This window comes from Chiloscyllium punctatum, chromosome 2 (genome assembly GCF_047496795.1).
Source record: "Chiloscyllium punctatum isolate Juve2018m chromosome 2, sChiPun1.3, whole genome shotgun sequence".
Lineage (NCBI taxonomy): Eukaryota > Metazoa > Chordata > Chondrichthyes > Orectolobiformes > Hemiscylliidae > Chiloscyllium > Chiloscyllium punctatum.
In genome coordinates, this window is record NC_092740.1 from 31068014 (window position 1) to 31090722 (window position 22709).

Here is a 22709-nt window from a genome sequence, read left to right on the forward strand (position 1 = left end):
ATGTGTGACGAGCAAATTGTCCTACCCTCTTGTGTTGAGAAGTCGTCTCCAAGAGAATAAACACAGATGAAAATGGAGAGAAAAGAAGCATTTTAGAAAATGCATGTGAGATCTACTTGTTTTTCAGAAACAAATCTTAAAGTTTTAAGTTGAGATTGGCTGGAACCTGGTGCATATAAAGCCCTACCTGATGTGGATCTAGAACATATGGAGCCAGATTGAATTCCAAATCAGTTCTCAGTGCCTCAATTAGATCATCACATAATCATTAAAAAGCAAGGTCGATCTGCCCAGTGACTCTTGCTGGATCAGGCATGTCTGTGAGGATTTTGATTGGACTAAGGCTCCATTGAGATGCCCTTCAGAGTTAACTATCTAGCCTCGCCCACGAAGAATGTCGAGAATGAGGAGCTTGCAGGATGGGGCAGGCGGCATCTGTGGAGCCTTAGACCAGCTTGAGGGAAGGGCATTTTGAAAATAAGCAGTGAAAGTTGGTGGAGTGAAAGAAAATAAGGTTCAGCATCCTATACCACTGCTATAGGAACATGCAACGGCACAGTTGCTCCTCCATGATCAGAATGGAATGTGAGGAATGCCAGTACATTCCAGCAAAAGTGGACACTGCTAAAATTCCAATATTTTGAAGTTGCACGTTCCCCTTCTGTGCCTATTTCCAATGGGTAAAGAACCTTTCAGGTTAGGTCTGATTGACGTACTCCGCACACAAACCTCAGAGCAGCAAACAGATTAGTCCATCAGCTTCCCTGACACTTGCCTAGCTTCAGATAGGTACCTAAACATGCTGTCAAAGTCACTGACCAACCATTTGTTGTTTTTGGTTGTTTTCTCTTTGTATTGAATAACCAAACTCCCTGCTGCCCCACCCTCTGCCATCTCCCCAGTTGAAGGTCCCTGACACTGAGGACCTCCTCCCAGTACCTCTGTAAAACAATTGGTTGGAAAGGCTCAACAGGTCTTGGCAACATTTGTGAAGAGAAATCAGAGGTAACGTTTTGAGCTCAGTGACCCCTCCTCAAAACTAAATAGAGAATTGGGAATTGCATGAAACAGCGTTCACATTTCCCACTTCTTTTATCTTCCCAGATGTCCTCAGATATGGTTTTTACTCAAAATAACTCATTCTCAAGGGAATCTTTCTGTTGGAGCCAGTGTTCATTTCTTTGATTTCTGTTCTAATATTTGTAATCGGTTTAAATTAGACTCCCTACAGTGCGGAAACAGGCCCTTTGGCCCAACAAGTCCACACTGAGCCTCTAAAGAGTAACCCACTCAAACCCATTGCCCTGCCATATACTTACCCCTGACTAATGCATCTAACATGATGGGCAATTTAGCATGGCCAATTCACCTGACCCGCACATCTCTTTGGATTGTGGGAAGAAACCAGAGCACCCAGAGGAAATCCACACAGACAATCGCCCAAGGCAGGAATTGAACCTGGGCCACTGGTACTGTGAGGTATCAGTGCTAACCACTGAGCCACCATGCCACCCTATAAAGGTTGTGAAAGGTGAAATATTGCCTTTTCAAAATTTGGCAGTTAAAGTCAGAGCAATCAAGTTTTAAGATGCAAAAGTGCTCTAATGTTCAGTAGACAGTTAGAGACTCCGTGTTCAGAACAGTAAGAGAACTGAGGGTCTTCCCAGTCTTCATCTGCAGCCAGAATTCGCTGTATTTCAGAGATCCAACAGTCAGTCCCGCAGTTAACTGCCGACATTGGGAATGCCTCAGAACTATCAGTTTATGGTGAATGTTGGTCATCTCTTGATGGTGAATTGGTCCACTGGGTAATGGATAGAACCACAATTCACTTATCTTTCTTAAGAAACAACAGAGTGATGGAATCTTTGACTCCTTTCTTTAACTGAATATGAATCCAATTTTGGAAGGTAGAAGAGTACCATATTACACAGTTGCACACAGTCTAGCCCAGAGAAACCCTGGTGCAAAGTTTGCTTAGACTCTTCTGAAGAAGGGTTATACCTGAAACATTGATCTCTTCACCTCTTGATGCTGTCTGGCTTGCTGTGTTCTTTCAGTCTCCTGCTTGTCTACTTTGGACCTGCTTCCCCACCATCATTTCGCTAGAAAAACAGTCGAAAACTTAATCAGCTAAGTTGTGGTCACTGTTACGAGGAAATCACAATGAACTTCCATTCAGTGGATCTCTTCAGCTGAATTTTTCGGGACTTAGCTTAGAATTTCACTTTATTATGGTCATAATTGTAAAAGACCGTTGTTTGTCTAATTTGCTCTTCTTTCCATTATTTTCTGTGCAGTTTCTCTATTGCCACCATTACTGGAGCACACCAGATTCATATTTTCGGTTTCCTTGTTGACCATATTATTCATAAGAATTACAAGATAATTTGAAATTCCTTATAAGTCCCCATTTGTAGCATAATTAAGATGTATCTTCACTGTACTCCACCAACCAACGAGAGATGCATAGATTACACATTTGGATCTAATACAGCAATTACCATTGAGCAAATGACTTTGCTGCTCTAAAGAGCTACAAGGTATTTGTGTCTTTCAAAGAGTGATATACATTCGCTGTTTTTAACTACAGGAGGGTACAGTTTATCCATGTGAAATTATGGTCTCTGTGCTTCAATAAAAGGCTTGTAGCTAGTGATCTTCCTTTAGTGTTTATTTGTATAACAAAGCATTAGAGCATTGTGTTTAGTATTATCCTCTGTATTCTTTTCTCAGAGGGTTGTCCTGGCCTTTGCAATAGTAATGGAAGGTGTACCCTTGACCAAAATGGCTGGCACTGTGTTTGCCAGATGGGGTGGAGAGGTGCTGGGTGTGATGTTGCCATGGAGACTGCATGCTCTGATAGCAAGGACAACGAAGGAGGTAAGCACACAGATATTCAACTGTTGCAGCTGATCGTGCCTGAAATGCAAGTTGACACCAATGAAATGAAACATTTATGCAGCTTTTCTGCAAACCGCTGATTCTTTGGAGTAATGTTTGATATCCTTTGGAGCCTTCATGCATGTTAAACAGATGCAATTAAAATAAATCATTGAGTTGAGCCATGTACATTTCAAACACAATTTCACAGCTAAGGTGAATAAAGGATGTTGGAAAAACACAGTGAAACCATTTCAACATGTTGCTGTATTAATGTGTTAGGAGGTGAGAATCAAATTCCTGAGTAGCAGCATATTAGTGCATTATTTCATGTGATAACATAAAAAAACTTCCTCAATTCCACAAAATATCTTCAATTTTCATAGATACTGGTCACCAACTTATACTTGAACCAAATGACCATTATTATTCTCTTAATTAACACTGACAGACAGCTTAAGCCTCAACCTTATCTACGTAATTTTTTCTAGCACTTCAGCTCAATCGCAAAGATATTACTGTATAGTGAAGCCCAGTATAATATCTGTTCCACTAACCCAGTTAAAAATCAGTTAGATTAGCTTGACACAGGCATCAAAAGCTGGAACCCTGTTCTCTCTTCTCTATTACACACACACACACACCTCAGATACTAGGAAGTCTTTTGAGCCTTTAAGGCATTCTAAGATATGCATTTTAATGAACAGGCAATCTGATACTTGTACTTGTATTGGACAAATTAAATCAGAGGCATTGAAATACACCCAACTTTTCATATAAAGCAAACTTTTAGGAATGTCAACTGTTCGATACGGTCGCATGTTAAATTGTCTCATTTGAGATATTCTGAAGAAGGGCTCCATTTCTTTAAAAATAGTCAACCACTTAAGAGTTCTAACAAACTCAAATCTCTGGAAAATAATAATGGCATTAAGGGTAAGTAGAAATTGGGAGGTGCATCATCATATCTTTTTTTTGTACATGAGCCACAGCTGGCTAGTTTTGTTGTAGTCATGTTTCCCAGCATGCAGAATATCAGGTGGTACACCTTGTTTGAAATAAAGCAGTTTACTGCAACAATTATTTGGAAGCTAGTGCAATTCAAATACAATCTGCACTCATGATATTAGTTGGAGCTGGCTGTGTTGCAACAACCAGCTCCAACTAATAATGCACGTTCTGAAGTAGCTAATTTGAGTTGGCTACTAACTAGCCTTTTCTTTTCTTTATCATTTGAATTAATTTATTCTGAACTATTTTAAGTATTCTTGAAAGCTTGATCTGTATTTCAAAGGAGAAGGAATGAAAGAAAGGTTTTGCTTTTATTTAGCACCTTTAGATGTCTTTAAATGCTTTGCAGCCGATGAAGTACTTTCATAGTGCAGTCACAATTGTAATGCGGCAAATATTTAGCATAAAGCTTCCACCTATTTTCTTTGTGTCAAACCCAGACCAATGAGGAGAAAGAACTGTTCAAGCTTTCCTCAGAGGCTCACTGATCAGCTCTGGTGATTACACCTGATATCCACTGCGTAAATGGTGACTGATTGAGAGAGCCCTTGAAGAAATTGTAGGTTTTGTCTGCCAGCTGAAAGTTTCTGTTTCTATCTTTAACTAGCATCAGTCCAAATGCTAGTTGTTACATGTCCGAAATACCTAAATACTCCTAATTTGATGCAGATCCATGGTTGTATCAAGCCCTAGCTCAAGATCTATATGGATGAGGAGAGCCATGCAGTTTATAAATTAATCCTGGCTTTTTCGTGTCAAGGACCAGAGTGTAAGGATGCAGAGGTTATGCTGCAGCTGTACAAAACTTTGGTCAGACCCCACTTGGAGTATTGTGAGCCAATCTGGGCACCACACCTTAGGAAAGATATCGATCTTTAGGGAGTACAACATAGGTTTACAAAAATGATACCTGGACTTCAGGTGTGGCACGGTGGCTCAGTGGTTAGCACTGTTGCCTCATAGCGCCAGGGACCCAGGTTTGATTCCACTGTCAGACAACTGTGTGGAGTTTACACAGTCTCCTTGTGTCTGCATGGGTTTCCTCCAGTTACCTCTCATAGTCCAAAGCTGTGCAGGTTAGGTGGATTTGCCATGCGAGTGAAATGCGGGGTTACAGAGATAGGATAGGGGCTTGGATCTAAGTGGGATGCTTTTCAGAAGTTGGAGTGGACTCAAATAGCCTGCTCCCACACTGTAGGGATTCTATGATTATGAGGAGCGATTATACAAATTAGGCCTGTTCTTTTCAGAATTTAAAAGGTGATCTGATCAAAGTCTTTTAAGATATTAACAGGAGAAGACAGGGTAGGTAAACTATTTCCACTGGTTGGGGGAGATTCATAGGCTGAGAATTAAGGCCAGCCCATACAGGAGAGATGTTAGGAAACTCTTCCACACGCAAAGTGTACTAGATTACCAGAAACTTCTTCCACAAACAGCAGTGGATGTGGATCAGTTGTTAATTTGAAATCTGAGATAGATATTTTTCATTAAGAAAGGTATTAAGGTATATGGGCCAAAGCTCGATATCCATGATCTCATTGAATGGTGGAACTGGCTCTTGAGACTGAATGTCCTACCCCTGTTCCTATATTCATATAATCCACCCTTAAGGAATGAAAGGAGCAACTGATACTAAACAGCAACTTTAATATAGGTGACCATCCTAATGTTAATAAAATGGGTGTCAGGCTAAAGAAAGAGAGATGAGAAAAGGTGACCCATACCATGATCACTGAAGGAAGTCTGCAAAGAGAAAAAGGCACTGGAGAGGTGGAGGGATTTATAAAACAAATTCCAGAGAGTGGACCCTGGGTGGTTGAAGGCACAGTCAGGAATGGTGAAACAAAGCAAAACACAGGCAGGAACGCTGCAGTATTGGCAATAATCAAAGGAGAGAGAGTAGTCTCTGACTTGCCATGGGAAGAACACATAGAGTCGTCAATCTGCAGTGAAAGAGATTTAGTTACAGGGGAAAGCACTCCAATTCCTCCAGCTCACAAGCAGGACAATAGAGGCACTGAACTTCTTCCCATAGTTACTGATGTCTTTCACAAGGACTGAGAATCCTACGTGACTCATGGAAAACTTTGTGAAACAGGCTAAGTGTTAGTCTTTCAGCTGTATAATTATACCTGACTGCAGAACCTGCCTCTTTGGAGTGAGTTGTTTGGCCAGCCCTTGCCTCAACCTCCATTACACCAGATTTGCCCACATTGGAGTTGGGCCTAAAATCTTTAAACTTTGCACCCATCCCAAACGTATGCATTTTAGGGGGATTAAAATTGACCCACCACCTCATATTGCTCCCAAGAAATATTTCAATTCTTTGATGGCTCTTGTGTGAAGGACACTGCACAGACCATTCACCAGTGTGTATGTGTCCTCCTGTCCTGATACCTTTGCTTTCTTTGAAGTACCATTCAGTGTTTACCTTTCATTTGTTCTCTGGTCTTTTCCCCATCACATCTTTTCTAATTTCTCCAACTTTTCTCACAGTTCAGTCCATTATAATTGAGAACCTAAACTTGAGCTGTCCTGTCTGTGAGCATTGTTGAATGCTTCCCTTAAGTCATGGCAACTGAGATTAGACTGCCTGGTACATGTCACCAAGCTGGGGCCTAAGCATGGAGAGTCTTTGCAAGCTCTCTGCAGCAGATCTTATTTTTATACATCTTTCAGCTGTTTTACTCTTTTAATACTAAGTTTCGTAACACTGTATTCTTCATATGTGTTCTATTACCCTTATGCTCTTTGTATGGTGTGTTCTGCTTGTACTGCACACAAAACAAAGCTTTTCACTGTACCTAGGTACATATGACAATAATAAATCAAATCAAATCTGAAGCCAAATAACACCACTGCAAAATGACAACTTTCCCTACCAAATTCTGTACTCCTTTGGCTGTACAGTTCCATGTGCGAGATTCTTCCTTGATTGTGGCTCGACAATGATTCAATCTGTTTAAAGGTTAAATCAACAAATGAGCCAGGATCTTAATCAACTTACAGACAGAATTATGTCAGCCAATTCAGGAGGTAGGTGCATTGCTCCCTCTGCCTGAAATACTTTACCCTTGGCCAGATAGAATTTCCTCTGCCATTGTGTCCATATTTATTCAGTTCATTTTGTAGATCCATTGTTGCCTGTTGTTCAGATTCTGCAAACATTGTATAGTTTCCAAATCTGACCACTTTTCACTGAGTTACTGAACATAAGCCATTGATGTAAATTAACAACTTTAGTGGTGTCAAAATAATCCCTGAGGCACTCCATTCATTACATCCCCTCAACCTAATATTATTTCTCGAACAAGTAGTGTTGCTTCCTACCTTTCAGCCAATTTATTTTCCATTCCCCGATGCAATGTCTTAACTGAAGGTTAGAATAGCTTTGGATGCTACGTGATAAAGGAATATTAGTTGTGTCATGAAGAGTGGAACAAACTGTATTATTCATGATGTTCTTAACATTTCCTTTCCACTGTGCCTCCAAGATTATTCCAGCTTCCTCTTCCAGCATTATCGATAGAACAGATACATTGACTGTAATAAATTGACTCCGAGATAGTGTTACTGTATATTTAGGTTTGCAGTGCGAGTCTCCTTCTCTTTGCAATCAATAAAACTTCAAATCTGTGTGGCAAACTGGGAATAGAGCACACATGAAACAGACTCAATGAATGAAGCCTTTAAAAATGAATAAGGAAAAGCAAACTTCAAACGCAAATCCACATCAGTCAGAACTTAGTATCATGCTGAGAGTTCTTCATTAAACACAATGTGCTGGTGAAGTGATTAAATGGGTTGATATATTAAAGCATTCAGCCCTGTGATGGGAAACATGAAGAAAAATAGAAATACCAGATAATTTGAAAATATAGTAAATGCAATTTAATACATGTATATGAACAAAATGTAGTAGAATTTAGAGCGAGAGTTAAAAGGTGACTAAACACCAAAAAAATGTGTTTAAGTTTGCAATATCACATTACTTAAATATCCCATTATTCTGTCCAAACAATGATAACCAGGTTGCATTCCGAAGATATTACAACCAAGTCCACAGAGTGGAGGGTGAACAAGTTCTTCTTCCTTGCACTGTTTGTATAACAGAGTTTGAGTTCTTATAAAGGAGTTTTTTTTATTCAAAATGTACTCGACTATTGTAAAAGTACAAAGAGATAAGCAAATCAGAAGCCTTGTGGTAATTGAAATTAAGGAGTTTTACTGTGAACTCACTCAATAAAGAGTATAAATATTATTCACAAGCTAAATTCCACCTTGAATTCTGTGACATTTCCATGCACACTAGTATGCAAACAAGCAGAGCAAGATTGCTGTATTGCTGGAAAATGGGATGAGAACAATTAGGTGGTTGTTTTTGACTGACACGGACATGATAGGCTAAAGGACCTCTTTTCTGTGCTGTAGATCTCTGCAATTTGATGACTCTGTAAAGATACAGGGTAGAGGGAATTGTCATTGAAAATAGTAAGTTCTTCAATGGAACAATCATCTGTTCCAGTGTTTATCTCAAAGCTCCAGTGGGGATTGAAAAGCTCTCCTTGAGAGAGTCCTTTGAAACCGCAATCAGTGTTTTTCCCAGAATGGGTGTTATGGCACTTGAAGTTTCTTTCCTTTTTAAATTCTTTATCTCTGAGATGTACTCAAATTTGTAACAGAGGTAGCATCTTAACTGAGAATTGCCAGGTGAAAGAGATGCTGTTACACTTTCTGAGGCATGCTGTTTGATGTTGCTTGCGCTACAGTGTTCTGCAGAAAACCACAAGTTTGTCATCCATGGCTCCTCATAAGTGAGGAGTTTTGATGTGCAAGTCCGGCCCTACCATGTGGAAAATGTCTCCCCTTGCTCCACATCCCCTTCCCAGAAAATCGGTTGTAGTGTTGAGCCAACCAATTACCAATCCACTAATTAAAGACATAGAGCATATTAGTGAAGGAATGTTTCTGGACCAATTTGACTATAAGCACTTTTGTCAATGTGGGCTTCAAAAAAGGAAGGTGATGTTGACCTGTGTGAATTTTTGCTTAAATCTTCAATTTTGATTGAGGAATGTGATATTTGAGACAATGAGAGCGCTTGTGAAATGTTATTGAAATGGCTGCAATTGTGTAAAGTCACATCTGTGGTTCTTGCTGAATGATTAGAAGACAATGCCCTCCACGTTTCCCAATTTTAGCAGTTCTGTGCAGTGTATGTCTGAGTTGACATGACATTAGCTCATTGTAATTTGTTGGGGAGTAGCACTGATTCACTCCTTAAAACTCAGTCACTTGTGTTTTGCTCCTCCTTTTACAGCTGTGTAATAGCTGCTTGCCCTCAAAGAGTTTCAAATGACTGTTGTAGTTGTAAGGAACCATTTGATTCCACATCGTGCAGAATCACAATTTGACACCAGACATTCAAATCCAAGATCTCAAGAAGTAGTGAATAGTCTTTGCTAATTGGAAACAGATGAACAGTTTGCCTGTTGAGGTGGTAATCTAGACTTCCTAATCCATTGGCTATAATAGTGATGTTGGCAATGATAAATGTTCAGGACATTAATCGAGCTCTTCCCTGCTAGAGTATGCAATTACCATTAATCATTGCTGCCCACTTGTAATGTTATTGGGTGTTAAATATATCACTAACTAGGTTTTGGAAGAAAATGTGTGGTTTGTTTACCATTTCAAACCCTGTTTACCGTTAGTGTACGGTCAGTGTTATGCTTGAATGGAAACAATTAACATAACTGCCAACTTTGGAAGAGTAAAGCGTATATGTGTGTTTGAGAACATGATAACTCACTGCCACTGAATCAGCATCAGCTTGCTGTATTTCTGCCTCCCCCTTTACTCAGATTAAGCAACATATTTCTTCCTATACTATTGTGATCGATTTCCAATTTTCCATCTGTGTTTACTTTCGTGCCTTAGGAAAGTCTTCAAATACAGTTTTCATTTGCTAAGCTGTTGCCAAGCCATTGGGGAGAAAGCAGGGACAGGGTGCTGAGTTGGATCACATTGAATGATGGACTAGGTTCAAAGAGCCAAGTGGCCTACACCTCCAATATTCTATGCTCAGAACGTTTTCCACATATCTGAATATTTCAGATCAGCCCAGCATCAACTGAGACCCTTTGTCACTGTATTTTTTCTTGGCATGTGCCCATATGTGATACCGCTGTCTTTGGAGGGTCAACCAAGCAAATTATAATGGCTCTAACTGATACAGTAACAAAAGGAACCATTAGATAAAGAAAGACGGACATTTGTATAGAATCTTTCATGCCCTCAGTGGCCTTGTGACCAATTAAATAGTTTTAGAAATGAAGTAAGACAGCTGTTTTAAACAAAACATAATTCACCCTGATTCGAGAAAAGAAATGGTCTCAACATTTCAAAGTAAAACAAGACTTGAAACAAAGTGCCAGGCCATATCTTGGTGTGGGTTTACACAGCACAACTGCAATGAAGACTACTTTCTCCACTTCTGAATTTTTACCTGGAACAATAAGTGTCAATTATTTATCTTTTATGCTTGTTTTGAGCTGACAAGTATCCACCAACACTTAAGTACACTGTCTAATCAGAGTAACCTCTGAAATTCCAATCTGTGATGTTAAACAAAGACAGATGGAACTGTACAACACAGAGGGAGGCCATTTGGCCTTTCATGCTTGAAGTCACTTCCTGGTAATATCCAGTTCGTCCATTCCTCATCCCCACCCTTACTCTTTTTCCATTGCCCTATTCATTCACATTGAGAATGATTCTAAGCAGTTCATGCTGGGTATAGGTACATTCAGAGCATTTTGTGAGTCATTCCTGCCTCAGGCGACTGACTGTGTGGAGTTTGCACGTTCTCCCCGTGTCTGCGTGGGTTTCCTCCGGGTGCTCCGGTTTCCTCCCACAGTCCAAAGATGTGCAGGTCAGGTGAACTGGCCATGCTAATTTGCCTGTAGTGTTAGGTAAGAGGTAGATGTCGGGGTATGGGTGGGTTGCGCTTCTGCGGGGCGGTGTGGACTTGTTGGGCCGAAGGGCCTGTTTCCACACTGTAAGTAATCTAATCTAATCTAATCTAATTGTTTGCTCACTGGTTCTGTGCTACTCTGTAGACGTCCCAGACTGGTTCGGTTCTTCAGTTGAATCTGCTTCACCTATTCATCTCATAACAAATCTAATTTAATATACTGGAAACCACATCATTAATTTTTGTCACCATCTTTAGTCAAGATCCTCCTCTACTTATTCTGCATCGTCACTTCTCTAAATGAAGAGATAGCAAAGTCATTGAATAGAACATGTTTCTGCTTTTGTTACTCACTGTCCTGTTTGGAGCACTTCCAAATCAAGTGTAGATTGATGTCAGGATAGATGTAAAGAGTAGGTTTGCATGTACATTACCTAACAATATGCCTTTATATCTCGGTATTAGAGGAGTATCCCCTATAGTGCAGTGTAACTTAAGAATATTTTTTATATTAAGTCCCCTTCTGGCTTCCCTGTTTGAGATTCATGTCACCTTGAATACTCTCTATTGTCAGAGGAAGACACTTATCCCATTAGTCTGCTTTGATTTAAAACCAGAATCTTGAGATAAAATCAGGATACCGTAATGACTGCACAACTTACGATTGTTCTAATTATTAATTTGCATGTTAATTCTGGTCAAATCATTTGCAATTTTTGACATGCAAGAAAACATTCTGCCATGGCCTTTGAACTCTATGATGTCATCTATCAACACCAGTGCCCTGATTTCTTTTAGAAAAGCAATGCACCAAATGTCGGAACAAAAACATCTCGGAAAATAATCGCAAATTAGTGTGGATGCTGGAAATTTGAGATAAAAGACCAACAAATGCTGGAAATTCCTGATGAAATGTCACTAACTCAGCACTTCCCAATCTTTTTCTTACTGTAACCCTGTTCTCAAGTTTTACAGTGGGGCAGTGATAGCACTCCTTGCTTCTCAGTCAGAAGATGGACGTTTTGACCACCACCCCATAAGACCTCAGCCTGAGATTTCATATTTTCAATGAGATGTCAAGCTGAGGACTGCTCAGCTCAATAACGAGACTCTGTTGTAACCCCACCACCCCCATCCCCACTAACCACCCCCCACCAACTCACCCAGCCTCCACGTCCCCCTCCCATAAGGAACTGAGAGAGCCAAAGCCTCTTACTGTGGAATCAAGGCTGTCATAAATAGGTCTAAAGTGCATTGACAGCCATTACTGCCTCAGATCACATGATCTAAAATGTTAGCTCACTGAGGTTCTGGACCCTCACTTTGGGAAGCCCACAGCTAATTGATTTTCACTCTCTGACATGCTAGCTCCAATATTTCAATTTTTACATGAAGAGGGTTTTATTTATTTCACAAGTATTACATCATAGTTTGTCAATACCAGTATTTTAACTGAAAGCTATGCCAATGATTAGATTGAATTCCCTACATGTTTAGCTTAGGTTAGATACCCGACAGTGTGGAAACAGGCCCTTCAGTCTAATAAGCCCATGCCGACCCTCCGACGAGTAACCCACCCAGACCCATTTCTTTCTGACTAATGCACCTAACACTATGGACAATTTAACGTGGCCAATTCACCTGAACTGCACATCTTTGGGCTGTAGGAGGAAACTGGAGCAGTCCGCACAGACACAGGGAGAACGTGCAAACTCCATGCAGACAGCCGCCCAAGGCTGGAATCAAACCCGGATCCCTGGTGCTGTGAGGCAGCAGTACTTACCACTGAGCCACCATGCCACACAATTAAATGGGTTTTCTACAATGAGTACCCAGATGTCATGGAAGAGTGAAGTTCCAAGTTTCCACAGCCCACATTGAGTTTTTTTTAATTTCAGCCACAGCAGACAGACAAGGTGTTTTGTCATCTCTTGGTTTCAGAGCAGAAACATGTCTTTGCCGTCTTGAAATCATAAGCCAATGTCCTCTACAGGAAATGCGTAAATGCTGGGGAAGGACAGGGCTAAGCTTTTCCCCAGTGCATCTCATAGTCAAATAACCTGCCATCACTCGTAGTTGAAGATCATCATCAAGATTGGGGTATGAATCATGCAAATTTAACAAAGTGCTGGATAGTGAATGGGGCTCCCTACCATGGAGTCAACTTCCTCCTCCAGAGGAGAAAAGGGTCATAGAGAAAAAAACAAAACTTGTGAAAATAAGGAACTATGCATATTTAATAGAACAAAAATACAATATTCAATAGAAATGCATCCTAACCCAGCGTGAGTCAAGTAACATCATGTCAATTCTCTTACAATATGACAGCAGAGTGACAGTAGATGCATTTTCTCCCTCCAGTCAATTCCAACTCAGTTCAGCTTCTCAACCACTCCTGGGCTTGCCAATGACATTTAACAGTTATCTCTTATTTTTAGTCTCTTCAGAAAATGCCAGAGCATTTCAAGATTGCAAAATCCACTCTTTATGCATTAGATTTGGGTTGGCCTCTTATTATTTATGACATCTTGTTTACTGTGGTGCAGCGATAACACTTTTGCTTCTCAGTCAGAAGATGGAAGATTTAACCCCCCACTCCACAGAGTTGAGCCGAAACGCTGGGGTACTGCACTCCAAGGATTTGGTGAGATGTTAAGCTGAGTTCCACTCAGCTGGATTCATAAGGCTTACCTACCGCTATTTTGAAGAGTTACAGATCTCTCCCCAGAGATCTGACCAGTACATCTCCCTCAATCACTGCCACTAAAATGGATCTCAGTATTTTATGTGGGGTCTTGTTATATTCAATACTTGCAACATTAAAATTTTACTACTTCTCGAAAGTTCTAAATGGGATTGTGTAGATCATGAAAGGCAAGTCTTTCATCTCATGAAATATTTTCAGTGCAGTTCAACAATGTCCCCATCACCAAAGCACTTCCAGGCTCATGACTGTGCTATCATGTTTCTTTCAGTTGTAACAAACAAACAGAGCCTCAAGTGAAAGCCATTCAATGCAGAGATAACTTTCTTTCACATTATCATTCTGTTACACTGTGCTCTCCTGAGTCAAAGAGACAGGGAATCTCTCCAACAAACTTAGTGTTGCTTCCAAAATGAATTGATATTTTCTTTAGCAACTTGCCTCTCTAAGTAAACCGATAAAACTAAAGCACTGCCTTCCTCGATTCTTTCCTGTGCCTGGAGGCAGTCAAAGCACATGCTAATGTCTGCTTTCATGGCTTGTTGTTCTTAGAATAATGCAGAGTGATGCCAACAGCATAGCTTCAAATCCCATATCAGCTGAGGTTACTGTGAAAGGTCCCACTTTGTCTCTAAGAGCAAAAGACCCGAGTTTGATTCCAACCTTGAGCAGCTGTCTGTGTGAAGTTTGCACACTGTGTCTGTGTGGGTTTCCTCCGGGTGCTCCAGTTTCCTCCCACAATCCAAAGATATGCAGGTTAGGTGGATTGGCCATGCTAAATTTCTCACAGTGGTCAGGATTGTGTACATTAGGTGGATTAGCCAAGGGAAATGCAGGATTACAGGGATAGAGTAGGGACGGGCCTGCTTGGGGTGCTGTTTGAATGGTCTGTGTGGGACTTGATGGGCCAAATGGCCTGCTTCCACATTGCAGGGGTTCAATCATTCTTGGCCTCAGCCTGAGCTGTGGTGACCTTCAGGTTAAATGACCATGGCTCGCTAATGAGAGAGCAGCCCTAACCTCCAGGAGGACTATGGCAACTTGACCCTGGAACAGGTTACCAGCCTTTTGTTAGAGGCTATAGTTTGTGAGGCACAACTGCAAGGCTGACCAGGAGACTCTCCCACTTCTACTGCCTCCGTGGGTACATTGAGAATGATCTATGAATTGATAATCACCTGCTTGGTCGCAGAGAATAAATGTTGACTACATTTTGAACACAGCTTGCTTGGTCTTAAAGTCTGGAAGGGAACTCAAACCTGCTTGATTGGCACCACATCCACAGGCACCACTGACACTCAGTAGCAGCAGTGTGTACTGTCCACAAGATACACTGCAGAAATTCACCAAAAATCCTCAAACAGCACCTTCCAAACCCATGAGCACTTACATGTAGAAGGTCAAGGGCAGCAGATGCCGGGGAGTACCACATCTGGCTCAGAGACAGAGCGCTATCCGTTGTACCACAGACCGCCTCAGAGTGCATGTGTTCTGAGCAACAGGAAATGTCCAGATTTTAAAGACTTTAAATGTTGATCTTTGGTTTTAGCGTGGAGCTGAAAGGAAAGAGTTTCTCTTCTTGGGCTTCACAAAGATCCTGCACACTGCTGCCAGTCAAGCTTTATTCCAGTTGTAAAAAAACAAAGAAATGCAGATTCTGGAAATCCAAAACAAAAATGGCAATTGCTAGAGAGGCTCTGGTACCGCCTGTGGAGAGAAAGCAGAGTTCACTTTTCGGTTCTAGTGAACAGTTACGAACAGTTCCTAAGCAGCTTTCTCATCTTGTGCCCTGACTGGATGACTTTAAAAGGGTTAAGAGTTGCATTCTGAACTCCATTTATCCTCTACAGCTTGACTATTAAATCAGTGAGACCAGTTCTCCAATCTCAGCAGACACTTCATCCCTTAGCAGTGACTGATTACCAGTTTGGCCAAACAAACTAATGCCAGGAATTAGGGTGTAGGTTTGCTCGCTGAGCTGTAGGTTTGATATCCAGACGTTTCATTACCTGGCTAGGTAACATCATCAGTGGCGACCTCCAAGTGAAGCGAAGCTGTTGTCTCCTGCTTTCTATTTATATCTTTCTCCTGGATGGGGTTCCTGGGGTTTGTGGTGATGTCATTTCCTGTTCGTTTTCTGAGGGGTTGATAGATGGCATCTAGATCTATGTGTTTGTTTATGGCATTGTGGTTGGAGTGCCAGGCCTCTAGGAATTCTCTGGCATGTTTTTGCGTAGTCTGTCCCAGGATAGATGTGTTGTCTCAGTTGAAATGGTAGTTTTTTTCATCCATGTGTAGGGCTACGAGGGAGAGAGGGTCGTGTCTTTTTGTGGCTAGCTGGTGTTCGTGTATCCTGGTGGCTAACTTTCTTCCTGTTTGTCCTACGTAGTGTTTGTGGCAGTCCTTGCATGGAAATTTGGAGATGACGTTGGTTTTGTTCATGGGTTGTAATGGGTCTTTTAAGTTTGTTAGTTTTTGTTTGAGAGTGTTGGTGGGTTTGTGTGCTACTAGGATTTTGAGGGGTCTTAGTAGTCTGGCTGTCATTTCTGAAATTTCTTTGATGTATGGTAAGGTGGTTAGGGTTTCTGGCTGTGTTTGGTCTGCTTGTCGTGGTTTGTTCTTGAGGAATCTGCGCACTGTATTTTTTGAGTATCCGTTCTTCTTGAATACGTTGTATAGGTGGTTCTCCTCTGTTTTCTGAAGTTCGTCTATGCTGCAGTGTGTGGTAGCTCGTTGGAGTAGTGTTCTGATACAGCTTTGTTTGTGTGTGTTGGGATGGTTGCTGGTGTAGTTAAGTATTTGGTCAATGTTTGTCGGTTTTCTGTATACGCAGGTTTGTAGTTCTCCGTTGTCCTTTCTTTCAACTGTGACATCCAGGAATGTGAGTTTGTTGTCGGTTTCTTCCTCCTTGGTGAACTTTATGCCTGTGAGGGTGTTGTTGATGATGTTAAGTGTCTCTTCTATCTTGTTTCGTTTTGTGATGACAAAGGTGTCATCAACGTAGTGGTCCCAGATTTTTGGTTTGATGGTTGGTAGGGCTGTTTGTTCTAGTCTTTGCATTACTGCTTCTGCTATGAATCCTGATAGCGGAGATCCCATGGGTGTGCCATTGGTTTGTTTGTAGACTATGTTGTTGAAAGTGAAGTGGGTGGTGAGGCACAGGTCCACTAGCTTCATGATGTTTTTGTTGGTAATGTGATTGATGGTGGTTGGTGTGTGTGTGTGATGGTCTCTTCTAAAAGCATGGTAAGTGTTTCCATAGATATAATTAGAAAGCAGGAGACAACAGCTTCGCTTCACTTGGAGGTCACCACTGATGATGTTACCTAGCCAGGTAATGAAACGTCTGGATATCAAACCTACAGCTCAGCGAGCAAACCTACACCCTAAACCTCAACCTGAGCTACAAACCTTCACAAACCTTGCAATGCCAGGAATATGAACTCTTGCATGAAAATGACTTATACTTCATAGCTGTCATTGAAATCAATGGATTATAATTTACTGCCAGTGTACTGCTGTCTGTGATGTAGACATTTCTGCTCTGGTCCAAACTCCTTTGACTCTTGTTAGACTAGAGGTTAGATTAGATTAGATTACTTGCAGTGTGGAAACAGGCCCTTCAGCCCAACAATATGAGTGGGTATGCTGCCTTGACAGCCTGTAGATTTTAAAATTTAATTAATCAATACATTTGGAACAACATCTTACTCTTGTTAATGCTGTTCATTAAACTGTCTTAAAAATCCATTTGGCTCAGTTCAGATTTGGAAAACCAGCATCTGTAACTAGTCTAGTCCACGTGCAGGGTTTGAGCATCATGGCTGCCCCATCTGAGCTACCTATCGAGCCACTCAGTCCTACCAAGCTGCAACTGAAAAGTTGGATAAGGATAAAACCAGACAAACCATGCACCTTGGCACCGAAAATAACAAAGGCAAGCTCTGCCAAATCGACCCTGAAGAGTTCTCCTCCCAAAATTCTAGAAACGTGACCAAAGATTGGGAAAGCTGTCCCACATGCTGGCTAAGCAACAGCCTGACCCATTTATTTGTCACCAAATCTTACAATCCCACCATCATTCCTGGGTAGTCCTCATCCATCAACAAATCTACCAGAAGTGGTGACAGAGTGGTCAGGAGAGAATGACCCTCCAACTCCAGACTCCAAGAAGCATCAGATCAACCAAAGAAACTTCCTGCCGATTATGACTGACAGCCCTTCTTCAGCTGAGGAATTAGCACTCCTCCATGTTTGATGCCAAATGGAGTAAGTACTGAGGGTTGCAAGGGTATTGAATGGTTTTTGGTTGGAGCACTTCAGTGTCAATCACCAAGCCTGGCTCAGCAGTACCATTACTGACTGAATTAGTCTCGTTTTGAAGGACATTGCTACTGGCCTATATCTGTAATAGATAGTGAGAGAATCAACAGAAGGAAAAAAGCAACTTGGTCTTTCCCTCATTGATAGACCTGTCACAGATACATGTCTCCATCTCTGTTTCATTAGGAGTGCCCAATAGGTTTATTTAAAAACACAAGCTTTCGGAGCCTCGCTCCTCCTTCAGGTGTTAGTGAGAGAGGAGACATTAGTCACAAAAGATCAAAGGGTCATACAACCTTTGCGAATGCATTGAACAAGCCAACATGACTATTAAATCTTTAATCAGTCAGAATGGAGATGCAAGTTCCAATTGATTAATATGCAAATCCCAGAATTTCTTTCAAGTCGCTGTCCCAAGATAACTTAAGGTATTATCAGTATAAAAGAGGTGACATCTCAGGTCAGACAATGCATTTTAGGTGTGAGGCGCTGTTCAAAGTTTGTCTTAACCTGAAGTCAGACTGGTTTTATTTCCAAAGTAGGAATTTATTAAAGGCCACATTGACTGTCGAAAAATTGTGTGCTTTTCAAACAAAATAGAACGTATCTGCAAATGCACATTTACCCCATAGGTTTGTGTGTGTGTACACGAGAGAGGAAGAGACTGTGTGTGCATGTGTGTGTGTGTGAGAGAAGGGGGTGTGTGTGTGTGAGTGTGTATGAGAGATAATTTATATATATAGAGAGAGAGAGAGAATTTGTGTGTGTGTGTGTGTGCATGCATCAGTTGAGGTTACCAGGAAGGAGTCTTCCCTCTCCTCTTACCTGAGGTCATGGTGACCTTCAGGTTAAGCTACCAGCAGTTATCTCTTCTAATAGTCTGGCAGGACTATGGTAACCTTACTTTTAATAATTTACACAATGCAAGATGGTTTGAGATCTGATAACACATAAAGGTGAATCTTTATAAAATAAAACCATCTGAGCTAATCAACCTCCTTAATTATTCGAGGTACAATGGTGTCTTAGAGACAAACACGCAACCATTAGCTGTGACTGCATCAATCTGTAGGAAGCTTGTTTTGGATAAAAAAATTAATGAATAAAACTGTGTCAGTTGTTATTTTAAATGTTGCTAACTAATGCCTGTTGTCATTACGGAAGTGTCTAAGATATGAATGCTTTCTTTGTGTGTTCTGGCTTTATATTTATCAAAGGTGATGATTATTGGTAATATTGATGAATTGCGCTAATTCTGTTTCTACATGATTCAAACTCCCCATATAGATACAGAAAATGTTGTTGCTGAGTAACTACATCACCCAATGAAGGAGTTAGTGTGATGGAAAAAGGTGCCGTGAACACCAAAACGTTGCCCCCAAAAATCAAGGAATCTTAAGAGGCATCTTTGGGAAAACAATTACCTTGCTGTGATCTAATACTCAACAATTGGCTGGATGAATGCAGTTCCAGAGCAAGCACTCTGCAATGCACTACCAGTAACAAGCTTGATATGTATCCTACCTCACCATGAACATTCATTCCCTCCATCTCCAATGCACAGTGGTAGCAATGTGTACTCTCTACAAGACAAAAGCACTTTCAAAACACATAACCTCAACCAAGAAGAACAAGAGCAGCAGTCTTTGTAAATACCACTGCACAAAAAAATGAAAGAAGAGCTGATGCTGGAAATCTGGAACAAAAATTTATGGAAAATCCTAGCAGGTCTCGCAGCATCTGTGCAGAGAAATTAGAACAGTTCTGAAGAAGGATCTCTGGACCTGAAACAACTCTGATATCTGTCCCTAGATGCTGCAAAACCTCCTGAGATTTTCCAGCAATTTCTGTTTTCGTTTGGAAATGCCATCATGTGCAAGCTGTCGTCCACGCTTCCCACCATCCTGACTTGGATGGTAGATGGTATTCTGTTCATCATCACTGGATTAAAATCCAGGAATTCTCTTCCTAACTGCACCACATGGACTGCAGCGATTAAAGAAGGCAGCTCACCGCCACCTTCTCAAGGACAGTTAGGGTTGGGTAATAATAAAGGTGTCTTTGCCAGCCACCCTGAAATCCCATGCACAAGAATTGTTGCAAAAGGACCCCATTTGGTGGAGTCCTCAATGACACAGGTGATGTTATATACATCATGGGGTGACATGCTTCAGAGCAGAAGGCGTTTTTTTGGTTGTGGGCCAGGCAGTGAGTCAGGAGCAACAGTGGTTAGCACTGCTGCCTCACAGCGCCGGAGACCCGGGTTCAATTCCCGCCTCAGGCGACTGACTGTGTGGAGTTTGCACGTTCTCCCCGTGTCTGCGTGGGTTTCCTCCGGGTGCTCCGGTTTCCTCCCACAGTCCAAAGATGTGCAGGTCAGGTGAATTGGCCACGCTAAATTGCCCGTAGTGTTAGGTAAGGGGTAGATGTAGGGGTATGGGTGGGTTGCGCTTCGGCGGGGCGGTGTGGACTTGTTGGGCCGAAGGGCCTGTTTCCGCACTGTAAGTAATCTAATCTATTGATAAAAACAGACCCAATACATGCTCCGCTTCTTCAATAAGCAGGAGATCCCAAATCTTCCATTGCCATGTTATGCAGTAGAGGCAATAAACAGTGGTGCAATCAACTAAGTGACAGTAAATAATGGCAGTGGTACAAGGGGCTGTATGTATCAAATAATGAAGAATAACTTCTCAAGTCATGGGAAAAGAATTCCACAGTCATCCGTCACTCACTCAGGCAAGTAGTTGATAAACTCCATTGAAAAATAACCAAGCACTTCAGGCTCCTTCCAGCCACTGAAAATGAGATTCTTGTTTCTGATTGATGTTTTTGGAGGAACTTGTAAAAATGCATTTCCAGCTGATTAGTTCTGTGGGTGTCAATCTCTTGCTGTTTTATGACCTGCAGACTATGTGCCAGATGTACATTTGCTTTACATAAACTAACAAAGATGAATGACTAAATTTGAGTATGCGTAATTCTCTCCTTCTCTTCTGTATTTCCTGAGGGAAAGGACTGTGTAGTAGTAATGCTGTGAAAGATTGTTAACGCTTTCTGTCCTGCAATTGCAGTCATATAAAGCATTTCACATTTTCTCCCTTTGGGAAGTAAAAGAGGTGGATGCAATAACGAGAGACATTTTCTTAATAACCACAACAGTATTAAAGATCATATTGAAGATTTAGTTAGCAGTATACTCCTCGAGACAACAGGGAAGCCAATCAAGGATGATGTTTCTGATTTTGCACTTGAGGAAGTACACCAATGCTTAGAACATAGCCCCCAGTAATTACCTTCTGTTATGAAAGAATGAATTAGAGTCATAGAGATGTTCAGCACGTAAACAGACCCTTTGGTCCAACTCGTCCATGCCGACCAGATATCCTAACCTAATCTAGTCCCATTTGACAGCACTTGACCCATATCCCTCGAAGCCCTTCCTATTCAGATACCCATCCAGATGCTTTTTAAATGCTGTAATTGTACCAGCCTCCATCACTTCATCTGGTACCTCATTCCATACATGCATCATCCTCTGTGTGAAAAGTTTGGCCCTTAAGTCCCTTTTATATCTTTTTCCTCACCCTAAACCTATGCCCTCTAGTTCTGGACTCCCCGACCCCAGGGAAGAGACCTTGTCTATTTATCCTATCCATGCCCTTCATAATTTCATAAACCTGTATAAGGTCACCCCTCAGCCTCCAACACTCCAGGGAAAACAGCCCCAGCCTATTCAATCTCTCCCAATAGCTCAAAGACTCCAACCCTGGCAACATCCCTGTAAAGCTTTTCTGAACCCTTTAAAGTTTCGCAACATGCTTCCGATAGGAAGGAGACCAGAATTGCACACAGTATTCTATAAGTGGCCTAACCAATGTCTTCTACAGCCACAACATGACCTCCCAACTCCTGTACTCAATACTCTGACCAACAAAGGAAAGCATACCAAACACCTTCTTCACTATCCTATCTACCTGTGACATTACTTTCAAGGAGCTATGAACCTGCACTCCAAGGTCTCTTTGTTCAGCAACACTCCCTAGGACCTTACCATTAAGTGTATAAATCCTGCTAAGATTTTGTTTTTCCAAAATGTAGCACCTCGCATTTATCTGAGTTAAACTCAGGGAAGGGATAAAATGTCCTAGTGCAGCTCCAGGTCATTTCAGAGGAAACCTGTGATCATCTTGACAGTATATTTTTTTCCATTTTTCCTTCCCTCCCCTATTGTTATTTCCCAGGAGAGCAATTACACACAGGTCACATGGGGAATAAGACACATGGTTGTTTGCAAATCTGAATCTGGGCGAAGAAAGTAAATATCAACTCCCCGTCACAACATCACAATGCATTCAATCTTCCTGACGCACCACAGCTCTTTACACACCATATCAAAGTTACTTAAACAGTTGCAGTCAACTGTAATAGAACCTCTTATTGGCAGTCCATTGTAATTGCACACAGCACAGTCGATTTCTTTTCATGATGTACAAAGACCTATCAATTATTTTGGAGAAAATCTGAAGGATTACATGAACCTCACTTGAGTTGAATAATTCACTCCTCAGATTGAAGATTCAAAGAAATGCTCCAAATCTGGGAGTAAAAACAGGAAATGACAGAACGATGCGACATCTCGAGTGGAAGCTGAAATTGGTGATAAATCCAGCAAAAGAGTTAAAGTGAATACACAATGTGACTTCCTCTTTTGTAATCATACTGCTTTTGTTGTGTGCATAAATTGTAAATAGGAGGAGTTTCTGCTCCACGCCACCAACTCACCCCCCTGCCAGAGGCGTGCTTCAA

General features: G+C 41.3%; 1 protein-coding gene across 20 annotated transcripts in view; it reads left to right on the plus strand.

Moving 5' to 3' along the window:
* The window catches only part of LOC140495521 (teneurin-3), a 2480372-nt gene that overhangs the window by 2370652 nt on the left and 87011 nt on the right, over positions 1 to 22709 (plus strand). For all 20 annotated transcript variants that reach the window (XM_072594601.1, XM_072594600.1, XM_072594605.1 and 17 more), the window contains one exon: positions 2737 to 2883. In XM_072594601.1, coding sequence (XP_072450702.1) covers positions 2737 to 2883 — 147 coding nt within the window. The remainder of the gene's footprint in view (positions 1 to 2736; positions 2884 to 22709) is intronic.